A 13894-nucleotide genomic window follows, 5' to 3' on the forward strand; every position below is an offset into this window, starting at 1 on the left:
TGTCCTTTGGCTCTCTGGTGAGTCGGTGGCAAAACCAAGAAGCAAAACACTTACATTTTCTGTCAATAGCACAAACCAGTACCTTTAGCTACCTAAAATTCACATAACCACTGCTCCACACCGCTGACAAAATATCTAAAATGGTCACCGTACAGAGCCATATCTTTTAAGATCTGCACACATCAATGTTGTAACAAAGCAATCTTGGCCTGGTCCCTCTGCTACTGCTTTAGCCTCCCTACCCCATCTCTTGCAGATTCTGAAGCTCGTAGAAAGTGTGAAAATGGCAGATGGTGAGCAATGAATGACTCTATCGTAGTATAACTGAACATTTATTTATTTGTATTTGTAACGCGCACTACAGCCCACGGCATTGAGGCGCTGAAAGCTTGCAGAATAAGAGGGCTTGCTTAAGAGGGGTACTGTGAACATAGTGTGGGGCAGTACTCTGGACGGCCCAAGAAACGTCAGTGGCTGGGAGCAACAGGGGAGAAAATGTACTGTTGATTCAACCCCAGTTAGTCTGCTCAACTAGAATCTCTGGTGCACTGACTGGATGGTGAGACTGTGTGCCTGTCAAATCAAGTGGTACGAGCCTGGCTGAGGGCCAGTGCAGCAGTAATGCAATTAATTCTGTGACCGCATTAGAGCCACTAGCAGAGGAACACCAGGGTACACCAATGTGTCCCTACACTTATTAAAACTGTCCCACCGGTGTAAACGTAAGCACTCCAATGTTTGCAGTTGAAGTCAGGGTGAGATTACATCATCTGCCCAGGATCACACACGTATGCTAAACACAAAGCAGGGATGTTAACCCATTCTGCAATTTAGGCACAGCCACCTTCTTCTACGCTTTACTTGGAACAAATATTTAAGTTTTGTGTGTCAAGACCTACAATAATACTGTCCTGTAGTTTACTTGCAAAATACATAGATTGGATATTAAAACATCATGACAACATGTAAATCCTTATAGCAGCATGTTGAGCCAAAATAAGTACCTTTTATTTTTCACATCCTGTAAGTAAAACTATGATGCAAAAGGCAAAATATCTATTAACCCACTTTGTTTATTCATTTATTGAACTCTCCACACACCCAGAGGTATCTGGGCGCATTACAAGAATATGCAATTGCTTGGTTACTTTATTTTCAGAGCGTTAAGATGCACAATACAAGAAGTTGTGTAATAAACTCACTTGGGTTTGGAGATTCGTCACAAACCTCCAGCGTGTTATTTATGGTTTTAAGAACATTCAACTAAGGACATAAAAGCAAAATGTACTCTTTAGCATATCAAGCTATTAGACGTTATGGGTATGAACACATATTTCAAAGGGTGCTTTATTGTGTTGCTTGCTTTAACTGTCACAGATGTGCAAGGTGACTGGTGGTCTTTCATTTGGAAATTCACCATCATGTATAAGAAAGGCTATGCTGCTGGTGACGAAGTTCATTAAGACAGTGGTTGCAGCCTGTGCCTCGTGAGGTTTGGGGCGGGGGGTGGGGTGGGGGTGGTTGCGCTATGACTCGGGGGAAACTGGCAGTGCGTGATCATCCGAGCCGAGCAAATTGTAGATTTGCCTCCAAAGAAACAAAATGCGCCCAGGACAGTGTTCCTTTAACAGTTGAAAGGATCAAGATCAGCACGAAAGCACCGCCCCCTAGCTCACATTTCAGGGGTGGGGGGGGGGGGTGACTCGCCCGATTTAGCTCAAAGATGTTGCGCGGCCTGGTGATCATTTGGTAAATGGATGTTCTAGTATAGCAAGAAGTGCTCAAAATACATAGTTCGGTCCAAGATCACAAGGCTTAACTAATGTAACAACTGCATGTGTATATTATAACAAGTTTTAGGAGTGGTTAACCACCCCACCATGCCACGCCTTTACCTCATCTGAAAATGTTATAATTAAACACTGCATAACACTTCCTCAGATTCTGACATATGTTGAGATTCAGGAAAAGCACCAACGTTACACAGTTGCACCGATTTGTACTATTCACAAAAGCAAATTCAAGGAATTGCATTTGTTTTGTTGATACAGTTGTCATCTACTCGTGAAGTATTCTGCCACATGTGATGTGGGCTTTGCGTCTGGCCGACACTACCACCTGCTTTTTTTTAGCTTGTTGGGACTGTGCTGTGCAAAGACACGCCTACATACACTATTTTTAGTTTTGACTATTAGGTGGCGCTAAAAGCGCGATCTTTAAGCCAAAACTATTGTCTTTAAATAAGAGCTTTAACATAAGAGCTTCAAATGGGGGCTTTGGATAAGGCTCTCCAATGCATTTCAATGCTGCTGACGTATTAGTATGGATTTGTGCTGTTTGGCTGTGTCCCACCCATTTAACGCTCATCTCTAAGTGAAATCGGATTTTCCTCCCAGTCCCACCCATCTCACCCCCAAACCATATCCCTTTTGGCACTCTTTGCCAGCATTAGTATTGTGGCAGCCAGTTTTACTTCCAAAATGTCTGGCACATGCTTTTATCTAATCTGAAACTTCAGGGATGATCTGGAGCCTCCTTGTGTACGTGCACAGCTGTCCCATTTTGCTATAGTCTGAAGTGAAAGGAAATGTTGTAGAGCAAACTCTAAATGCGTGCCTTGAAATTAGTTGAAATGAGTTACCGCCAAGCGCGTCTGCTAGCGATCATGGACTTTCCAAAGGCAGAGTCTCATTTCCATGGATCAGGCACTGCATTTTCTATTTCCATCGTAACCTCCTAGACATGACAGATCAGAATGTGCTGGCTAGAGTCTTAGTGGGGACACCCCATGCATGGCCGCCTGACCCCCTCCCTTCCGGATCCTCACCCAACCTCTGGCCACCTGTTCTCGACCCCAATAACTCACAACCACACAATTTTTGAGGATGATCAACCTGCTGCAAGTGCTTTATTTTGGCAGGCGCTGGCTTACAGGTGATCCGTGTTGATGATCCCAGCCGCAAGAAATATACTGAGCTGGAATCCATTGGTGCACTGTGTCGTCCAGGTAACACTTGCCTCCCTAAATGCCCCGTTTTGTCTTTTGTTGGCAACAGCAAGTTCTCGTCCCCATGCCCCCCAAGAACTTCTCTCCCGGGGGGCGTACTGCCTATTCCCCTGTGGAGTCTATTGGTGCAATGTCGTCCAGGTAGCAGTCGCCTCCCTAAACACCCCCGGCTTGTCTTTTGTTGGCAACAGCAAGTTATCTCGTCCCCATTCCCTGTGCCATGGCTGGCTTTTCCGACCCTTCCCCTTATCCCACTGCACCCCCCGCCCTTATAGCCAGTTTTCCTTCTCTTACTGCGATTGCAACAGCAAGATTCCCCCTTTTCTTTGCCCCAATTGGCCACTTAATCCCCATGCCTCCCCAAGATATTGTGCCCCCGGGGGGGGGGTGTACTGCTGATCCCCTTCACCATCCCTTCCAATTGCTCGACCCTTTGGGCTGTTCTAGCACATTTCACACACCAGGTAACTCCACTGCGGCTTCTGCAAGACAGTAAAACAATGTGTCCGACATTATATGTGATTTAAAAAACAAAAGTATATACTTATTATTTTTTTAAAATTATTACTCCCTTTTTGTCTGCAGCTGGGAACGAGGGCTACTCCCCTTGCTCCCTCTTCTTTATGTGGCCCTAGACCCTTCCCCATATCACCCCAGGCCATTCCCTCACACCTGACTTACTGTTCCCATGCTCCACCCCCTTCTCTTGCCACCCCCTTGCGTGCTCTAAACAGGCCCCCCCCATCCCCTTGCTGAGTCTGGGGTCTCCCGTCCGGTGGGCGTCCCCTAATAGGTGGTGGACCTCCAAGGCCTTCCTGCGGGTGGCGCCGCCCCCTGGCTTTATCCACAGGCATTTTGTGCAGAGCGCATGCATTTCATCTTCATAGAATTTCTGCGAGATCACCAGGGAAGCCCAGAATCACCGTGATAAAGCCTGTCGGCCAAAACAAATGCCTAGGACCAACGGGCGCGCAACGTCATTGAGCTGACCTGGCTGAAGCCCCCCCCCCCTCCCAACCCCCCCTCTGATGTTAGCTGAGGGGCGGGTCTTCTGTGCCCTTTAACAGTTCAAAGGATCGGGAATATGCTTGTGGGTGCATTTTGTTTCTTCCGAGGCAAATCTATCATCTGCTCGGCTTGAATGATCAAGCACTGCCCGTTTCACAGAGTTGCAGTTCTCTTCCCCCCCCCCCCCCCCCCCCGAAGCACACAGGCTGCATCCCTGGCAGTAATGAACTCGGCAACACATTTCTTTAGTCATCAGCAGCATAGCCTTTCTTATGCATGATGCTGAATTTCCAACTGAAGGACCACCAGTCACCTTGCACATCTGTGACATTTAAAGCAAGCAACACAATAAAGCAACCTTTGAAAATGTGTTCATACCCATAACGTCTAATAGCTTTATATGTTAAAAAGTAAAGTTTGCTTTGATGTCCTTAGTTGAATGTTCATAACACCATACATAACACGCTGGAGGTTTGTGACAAATCTCCAAACATAAGTGAGTTTGACACAGCTTATTTTTTTGTCTTCAAACGCTGAAAATAAAGTGGGTAAATATTTTGCCTTTTGATTCTTAGTTTTCCATTCAGGATGTGAAAAATAAAGGTATACTGATATTATTTTGGCCCACATGCTGCTATAAGGATTTACATGTTGTCATGAATCTTTACTATGCAATTTGTGCATCTTGAAAGTAAACGCTATAGGACAGTATTATTGTAGGTCTTGACACCGAAAACGTAAATATTTGTTCCAAGTAAAGCATGGAAGAGGGTGGCCTTGCCAAATTGCAGAGTGGGTTAAAATCCCTCCTTCGATGTTTAGCATAAGTGTGTATTCCTGGGTAAATAATGTAATGTCACCCTGATTTCAACTGCAAAAATTGGAATGCCTGTAAGTGATTACATTTACACCCTTACAATAGGACAGTTTTTTAAATAGGTGTAGGGACAAATTGGTGTACCCTGCTGCTACTCTGCTAGCGGCTCCAATACTGTGATATAGAATTTCATTATTGCTGCACTGACCCTCTCCTAGTCTCGTAACACTTGATTTGACAGGCAGATAGTCTCACCAGCCAGTCAGTGCACCAGAGATTCTAGTATAGCGGACTAACTGGTTGAAACAACATTACATTTTCTCCCCTGTTGCTCTCAGCCACTGAAGTTGCTTGGGCCGTCCAGAGTACTGCCCCACACTCTGCAATGTCGTGTTATGCTACGATATTGTCTTTCATTGCACACCATCTGCCATTTGGACACTTTCTAGGACCTTCAGGATCTGCAAGAAGTGGGCGTTTTCAGACTTAAAGTGGAGAGTTAACTGATTGTAACATTGAAGCTGCACTACAGTAGTCTCATTCCAATGAGTAATGAAGTTAGATGCCCCTCCACAAGTAAGTTTGCCACTCCTCCACCGTTTCTGAAGTTAGCGCCTCTCCCAACATTTGAGGGTTAGTCCCTGCCTAAATGTTAGACTAGGTGCACCACCGGATGTGCACACTTGCATTTTGTTAGGCAGAGAGGTGAGGGAAGCCCTTCCCCGAACTGTCAAAGTTTTAGGGTTTGTTCAGAAAAATGTACTTGAACAAACGCAGTAAAACTTTAAAGCTGCTCCTTTCAAGAAAGATTTCCATCACCTTTATGCATATTGTGCTTTAAAATATGCTATTTGATAGTCTACACTCCATAGGGGGGGGATAAGAACAGTTGGGGTGCAGAGCCACAAAAATGCTTTCTGAATGAAGCCCTAGATCTTTAGCTCTTTACCTTTTTTTTTATTTTCTCAGATATCCTCTTAGCCTCTTGGTTCCCAACCATTACATGGTCCCAAATGTGTAGCAAATCTTAGGTTTGTTTTGCCTTTAAGAATGTCTTCTTTATGAATTCATAAATTGTGTCTGCAACTATCTACAGTTTATGAAACTCAAACTCTTCATTTCACTCACATTATGTATGAGAGTGGTTTTATAGTAATGTTGAACTATATGGACTTCTGTTAATGTAAGTTAACGTTATCGTTAATTCCTCACAGGAATGTAGCATTCGTCGAGTTGAACACATGCGTTTGGCATTGCTGTTGTATTGAACCCACCCTGGCCATTATTCTAATTACATAACTTTGCACTTAAAGCCATTGTGTTATCTAACTTTTTTAACATTTGTCATCTGGGTTATGCCACATAGTTCAACCACTTGTGGAATGAAAAAAAGTATTTTTGTTCTGTTTATTTTTAACATTTGTTTAATTAAGAAATTCAGCATCCAGAGACTTCAATCTCATGCAATTTCTACGTCTCCTCCACCTATGGACCCGTCTCTTATAGCTGTGCTATGAATCTGTTTAATGTTTTTCACTTTGGTAATACCGTCTGGTTTTTGATGGAGTTCGACAAGCCTTCCACATTGCACTTTATAAATGTACTAAATATTAGTGCTTGTATGGAATGGAAATTAGCAGTTACCACGTTGTTTAATATAGCCACTTAAATGGAACGTGCCAACAGTTTAGGTGTTTGTCTAAGCCTGGGAAAGGCACTGCCATAGTGGTTTTTAACTGCCCATCGATGGTAGCAGCTAAATGGTGCGAGTACCTGGTCATATAATGGTGCCAAATGCCGAACACACATACAGAAGCCCAAACTGTTGGCTTTGCCGAAGCTGGTTTATGATGGGCATTTGGCGACGACCCACAAGCCCATTGTGAAGAGTTGTCTTTTTAGAGAGGCTATTGCTCTCGTTATCGGAGTTTCTATGCATTCTTTCCCAGATATTTGTTATATATACATTGCACTAGTCTGTGGAACAATCATTTCTTTTGGGTGAAGTATTAGTTATTTTTTTCCAACAGAAAATTTATTTCTAGTTCTGAGCATTAATTTTACCATTTGTATACATTTTTCCCTAGGCGGCAAGTTTATACCAGCTGGAAGAGGAGAACCACGAAGCAGCCTCCCGCCTTGAGGAGGTGGTTTATCGCGGCGACATGCTGCTGGAGAAGATCCAGAGTGCGCTGGCTGACATTGCCCAGTCCCAGCTGAAAACACGGAGTGGTGTGCATGCGCAGACTGCGCCCGAGTCCTACTAGCAGCAGGAGGGAGTGGTGTGCATGCGCAGACTGCGCCCGAGTCCTACTAGCAGCAGGAGGGAGTGGTGTGCATGCGCAGACTGCGCCCGAGACCTCCAAGCAGCAGGAGGCAGCACTGAACTGCCGAAGGGAACTCCACTAGGCTCTGCTCATTGTCGAATCGAAAGCACGCACAAGAACCTGTGGCCATACATACAGTATTACTCGCTCTTTTTGAAGGGTTACGAGATGTTCGATTTTTGGATATGGTGTTTTGCAGCGAGCGCTCCCATGAGAACTATGTACATACCTCCCGTGTCTTTAACCTTGTAATGTGTGGTGAACTATTTAAGTGTTCAAGGATATTTGGTTATAAAATAAAAGGCATTACAGCTGTATTGCTTACACTTTATTTGTAACGGTTGTTTTCTTTGAGTTGTGCACTTATTGGTAGTGAGTAAAGAAAGAAACTGAAGTAGTGACCTACAGATCGCATGAAAATAATGATGGCACTGTGCAAGCTTTCATTCCTAAACCTTGGTTCATCCCCCCCCCCCCCCCTCACCGACTGTATAGTCTGGGCTGGGTTTAGCCCCTGCAATGGCCATGGTGAAACTAAATGTGTCCTCTCCTTTCCCCAGTCAAGGCGGCGGGGGAGGGAGTGCCACATTTGTGGTTGTGCATCCTTTCTGCCCTCTGCTGGTGTAGCAGCAGCTCTCTATCGAAATGGCAAGCACCCCACTCTCGTGCTGGTGCGCCGGTGCCAGTACGAGAGTGGCACACTTCATTTTAATAGGGCACCTTCACCATGCCAGCTCGGGGAGCCCTTGAAAGACCACCCAGCCCCTCCCCCTGAGGTTGCATGGTAGGAGGCTGCCCGGGGCAGGGCGCCCATGCCTAAAGCTGGCTCTGTGTATAGTGAAGGCACACTCCCTCATATACAAAAAAGGTAGCAGGCGCCCCTCCCTTTTTTGTGTTACTCATATAGCCGTTATCAGCGTCGGAAGAAGGTACGTATGTGCAACATGAACTCCCCGATTTTTCGGCAAACCCCGCCCTCCATTGCTGCGAGGAGGTTGAGGACAAAGCAGTTTTTCATCATCATCAGCCATAGTGGTCTTAGTTCCACCTTGACGTTGAATCCTCCCTCTGTCATTTGCCAGCTGGATTACTTCCCACCTGACAATCTGGAGCCATTTGGCATTAGCTCTCATCTGGATGCTAGGCACGAGCGATGCAAAAAATGTCTCTGCGGAGTTGAAGAGCTTGTATTTGTACAAGGAGATCGGATGACTCTTGTGATGTATAGTTGGAGCATTTCTTCCAGAACAGGTGGTAATGTCGCTAATTTTCAGGCAGTATGCAGAATACGGGGGGGCTGCACAGTGAATGCGTTCTTTGTTGACTGAGGTGCCATATGTCTGTCGACGAGCAGCAACCCCCCCTTTTAGGTGATCTTCAGGTATAATCAGCAGCACAGAATGCAGCATTACAAGCGCACAGTAGCCCCTCCAAGAGGGAGGGAGTTGCAAGTATGCTTGTTTGCTGCACACCCAGTAATAGTCATAAGTGCAGTTGCGCCTTTTCGAAGATCCGGGAGGATGATTGTTCGGCTGCAATTTTTGTTAGATTCCCACCTCTTTTCTTTTGCTGTAAAAGCATAGACCAGAAGTTTCTTTTTCAAACTTTGATGGGTTTGTCGAATGTTGACATCCATGTTAGTTTTGTGATATGTTCATTCTATATATGTGCACACTGTTCCACAAAGTTAAGTTTTTCATCAGTGAGGCCACGCAGCCCCTCACCTTGCACATAAAGGTAGCGTCTTGCCATCTTCCTTCAGCGAAACTTGTCCCTCTATTGCAAGGAACGGTTCTTTAAAGCACTTCGCAACGCTTGTTCTGTTTTTGCAAATCCTCTCGTCTGGTGACAGAGAAAGTTTTACTGTGTGGGCCTGGCCATCTCGCATTATGCAGGATAAGGAACACCTTCCAGCTTGGAAGGGGGTTCCTTATCCTGCAAAATGCAAGATGGATGAGACCCTATGTCTAATAAAGGAACATCTGGCGGCACTAACAGCTTCGGCGCCCCTGAGGCATGGGGTATCAAAGAACATACATAGCAGCTTCCATTAGTAGTTAGCCTTCCCGTGGCGCTCATATCTGAGTACCAACTATTGGACTGTCTTGGGTGGCGAAGGTCTTCCATTTTATCTAGTCCCAACCCATGGTATGTATCTTATTTGTATGGGCGTATATCCCTTTTCTTTTTCATTACGCACCAGAGTTTTTCTGCTTTCTGTTATACCTTTGCACCACCTCTCTATCACACAATACTCTATACATGTGTTCAGATATCAAATGAAGAAACGTGCTACTATACAGGCTAGACTTGGTTGTGTTACATTTGATAGCAGCATAGTTGACCTTAAATATTGCATATTGGACATGTGGGCATATGTGGTCTGGTAGTCACATTTATATATACATTTTCTGAGTGGTCCCTCTTTGAGGAGGGGGTGTTTATCGTTATATTAGACATGCTTATGTACATTAAGGTAAACATTTCACTCAGTCTGAGGTAGGTGATACACTAGGTTGTACAGTTACTTGTTGATTTGTAAACAGTGTTGAAAGGGGTCGTAACCTGGTGGGGGGCAGCAGCGTAACGTTCAGTACACGAGGTGCGCTTTCAGTTTTGTTGTTCACCATTGGTACATTTTCTTAGGCCAATAATGCAATTACAGGGGTCACTTTAGTGAGATTTTTGTACATACTTGTCAAGTTTAGAGATGCATTGCTGCTCCCTCCCGACTTCACCCTCTTCCCCCCTCCTTTTGTATGGGTACCCCAGATAAAAGCAGCACCCCAATAAATCCCCAATATAAGCATTGTCGCTGTAAAAAAAGATGGCCACAATTATAACTGTATGCCCTAGTGGCACTCATTTTATTTCTACTGCTATCTAACTGCACATTCACATTTGGTGGTGTAAGCTCCATTGTTACACCTATAGAAAAGAAATAAAAACAGGGCAGGAGTTACTTAAGTTATAGATGGGACGAGATATAACAGCGAGGAAGCAGGGAGATGGAAAGAAAGAGGTAGATGGATCATAAAGTTTGATACTCTATATTTACTCTTCATATTTACAATGTTTTTTTCTGCTTTGCTTACATGCTGTTTAAGTCAGGGTACTGCAGTATCCTTCTCATCACTGTTCGGGGTCGATGGAACTACACTGGTGTGTGCCTTTTCTGACATCTGAGTGGTGGATCCATTACCTTAACCCCTTTACCTTTACAGCCATGGGGGGTACAGTAAATTACCTTGTAAGGGCAGGGGAATCGTGGCGAGTTCCACTTCCTCTCAAAACTACACACATACACTAATATCCCAGGCATCAGGGGTTGTGCTGGGCTCTGGTGCTGCTGTTGTGGTGTGCCTCATTTTCTCCAGTAAACGGTGGGGCAATTTGTTTAATAGTACACCTTACCACCCATGTGAGTTGGATGATATATTCTTTGAATTCCTCCCCTAGAACTGCTGCTGTTCCATGTTTATCCGCCATTCTCTGTACTGGTGACAGTGGCGTTTGCATGCGTCGGCCAATTACTATTTTGTGGGGAGAAAGGTGGTGGTCTTTGCTGGTCTGTGTGCGTAGTTAAAACAGTGCCAGTGACCAGCAGTACACCAATTCTTTTTTTTTTAAAGGAGTGGCATAGTTTTGACAATCTACTTTTAAGGAGGCTGTCTTTTTTTTTTTTTTTTTTTTTTTTTTCTCTTTTCTTCTTCTTCGACCATTCTGTTGCTTGTGGGTGGTTAATTGAGCACATTTTGTGTTTTATTCCCAGTAATGACGTCACTTCTTTGAACAGATCATTGACATTTTATTTCTATCACGCTCGTACACAATTGTTTCAGAGCGTGACCAGGCAAGGGAGGGAAACGGGGAGAACAAATAACAACCATCTTACTAGGCCCAGTGACACTGAGAATGCGCAAGTGCATCGTAGAGGGAAGGGGTTAAAGTGGAAAGTGCGGAGCAAAGTAGAAACGGATAAATACTAAATTAATAAAGGAACAAACAGTGGTGGTAGGGCAGCCAGCAAGTGGCAAGTTCTGGGTGCAAGGCAGCAGACGGGGTATGTCTGATAAGTGCAGGAAGAAGAAAAAAAAGGGGGGGACTGTATGGCTACAGATACAGACCCCAGTGCGAGGGGTAGCCCCGAGGCAGTGCAGGTGGGTGGCAGGGTGAGCAGGTACCTGGGCCCAGAAGACATGAGGGTAGGCCAGGTGCATGGTGCCGAGGGAGAACAGATCAGCACGGGAGAGGGGGCTGCGAAGGCAGGTGCAAAGAGGAAGGTCTTGAGGTGCGTCCTGAAACCAGAGATGGTTCTTCTCAAGTTTGAGTCGCAGGGAGGCTGTTCCAGAGCGAGGCCCCAGCTGAAGACTGAGATCTACCCCGAGCTTGTTTCTTTGAAAAACGACTGACCCTGAGGTAGTTGGAGGTACAGGAGCAAAGAGCTCGAGGGGGGAGGTATTTGCAGAGGGATAGCTGAAAGTATTTTGGACCCAGGCCCAAGAAAGCCTTGTGGACTATTTATTTTATTTATTATATGCCCAAACCCTAGGGTATCACGGCGTAGTTACAGACATCATAGTTATGATTCAAACAGTTTAAGGTACATATATAGCAACATTTTCATAAACAGGTTACATAGTGTGCATTATTTCCAAACAATGATAAACATGTGCATCATATGGTAATCATCATATTAACTTCTTGAAGGGTGTTCCTTGCTTAAAATTGGTTAAACAACCGTGTTTTTAGGAGTTTTTTTAAATCGCTGGCATGATTCTTTATGCTTGCAGGAAGGGTATTGCAGTGTTTAGGGGCCATGACTTGGAAGCTGCTGCCGTCAGCTCTGGAGCTTTTGAAGTGCGGGGTCGCAAGGAGAGCATTATTATTCGATCTGAGCGTTCTAATGAGTTCTTTTTTCCTTATTGGATTGTTGATGTAGATGGTTGCTTTCTTAGTGTGGCATTTGTGGGTCACACACAGTGCTTTGAATATAATTCTAGCCTTAATGGGTAACCTGTGATTCTCCCTCCTAATGATAGAAATATGATCTGATTTCTTTAGTCCTAGGGCTGCTCGTAATGCTTTATTTTGCATGAGTTGTAGTTTGCTTATGGTAGTATTGGCTGTTCCTAAGAAGAGTATGTTAAAATAGTCCTGTTTGGTTAATATTAATGCCCTAGCAAGGGTGATGCAGCTTGTGGAAGAGAGCAATTGGCGACTTAGAGCGATTAACTTTGAGGTATAGGATGTGGAGGATGATGGCGCCTTCACATGTTTTGTCATAGTTGAGTCTAAATAGACTCCTACAGTTTTTACTTTTTTTGAAACTGGAATCAAGGTACCATCTATGTTGATGGAGGTATAGTCTGAGTGGAGGGCGATGATTTTGATTTGGGAGTCCACGATGAGAATTAGTTTTTTTCATTGTTGAGGCATAGGCTGCAGGGCCATCCAATTTTGAATTATTGCGTATATTTTGTTAATGATCATAGTGTTGTGGTCATAGTTTCCTGTGATTGGAATGAGGATCTGGGTGTCATCTGCAAAGTTTGTGTAGCTGACACCCATAACATCCAATACAGAAAACAGAAGCTTACTATACGCATTGTATAAGGTGGGTGAGAGACATGATCCTTGTAGGACCCCGATGGGGGGCTTATAGGATCCGCAGCCTTTTTACCGATGGAAACTCTGGTTGTGCGTTCGGCTAGAATAGATTTCACCCAAAGAGTGCCATCATTAGAGAAGCTAAAGTCGTTTGCAGGTGTTGCACAAAGTTTATCGTGATCCACAAGATCTAATGCCACTGATGGGTCTAGCGACAGCAGAATGCAAAGTTTATCGCAGTCTCTGATGGTGTCCATTTGAATTTTCAGGTCAAAGAGCGCTGTCTGTGTTGTGGTTGGGCCTAAAGCCTGATTGTCTAGCTCCCAATAGCTGGTTTTGTTCTAGATGGGCTTGAATTTGGGCATACGCTATTTTATCAATGATCTTGAGGTGGAAAGGGACCGTGGTTATTGTCCGGTGATTAGTTGGTGTTGAGGCGTCAAGTGAGGGTTTTTTCAGAATAGGGGTTACCTATGCTTCTTTTATACTCACTGGCACTATATTCATATTGAAAGAAGCATTTACGAAGTTAGTAATAATGGTAGAGCGTAGGGGCACATTATTTAACTAGGTGTGCAGGGAAGTTATCCCCTCTACAATTAGAAGCTTTTAGTTTGGAAATGGTGTCTGATACTGTGTCTTGTGTAACCGAAAAGAAGTAATAGTGTATTTGTTTTCTTGTCAGTTCAGTTGGGCATGGGTTCGGGCGTGCTTTTGTCAGCTAATATTTTCCTTTTGGTCGCGATTTTTTTTTTGTAGCAGTTCAATTTTTGAGATGTGCATTTTGGATGGTGGCACACTATTCTTTGCTGGAATTGACTGGAGTGGTGTCTGGAGTTGGGTTTTCCAGTTCTGAGGATGCAAAAGAGCTCCTTGGTGTTGGCTGAGGGTTTTGAATTTAATCCCTGCATCCACTGGGAGTCAGTGGAGAGATTTCAGGGCTGTGATAGGATAGTCAATGGAGAAACAGTTGGAAAAGATGGGAGAAACCGAAAGCGCCATGAGAGTTGTAACGAGGAGAGGAGGGAGAACCAGCAGGGTCTAAGGCAGGTAGAGTGGAACAAAAGAGTGGTGATATCACTGGGCCGGCAAGTTACAGAGAAGCAACAGTTTACAAGCAAAGTA

At 44.5% G+C, this 13894-nt stretch overlaps 1 protein-coding gene across 1 annotated transcript in view; it reads left to right on the forward strand.

Moving 5' to 3' along the window:
- MED21 (mediator complex subunit 21) overlaps nucleotides 1-7485 on the forward strand; it is a 109398-nt gene extending 101913 nt beyond the window's left edge. Inside the window, exon 4 of the mRNA XM_069628091.1 lies at nucleotides 6920-7485. Within this exon, the coding sequence (XP_069484192.1) occupies nucleotides 6920-7099 (180 nt within the window). The 3' untranslated portion in view covers nucleotides 7100-7485. The remainder of the gene's footprint in view (nucleotides 1-6919) is intronic.
- Nucleotides 7486-13894: the final 6409 nt, after the last annotated feature.

This window comes from Ambystoma mexicanum, chromosome 12, assembly GCF_040938575.1.
Source record: "Ambystoma mexicanum isolate Mex_15411 chromosome 12, UKY_AmexF1_1, whole genome shotgun sequence".
In the NCBI taxonomy this organism is placed as follows: domain Eukaryota; kingdom Metazoa; phylum Chordata; class Amphibia; order Caudata; family Ambystomatidae; genus Ambystoma; species Ambystoma mexicanum.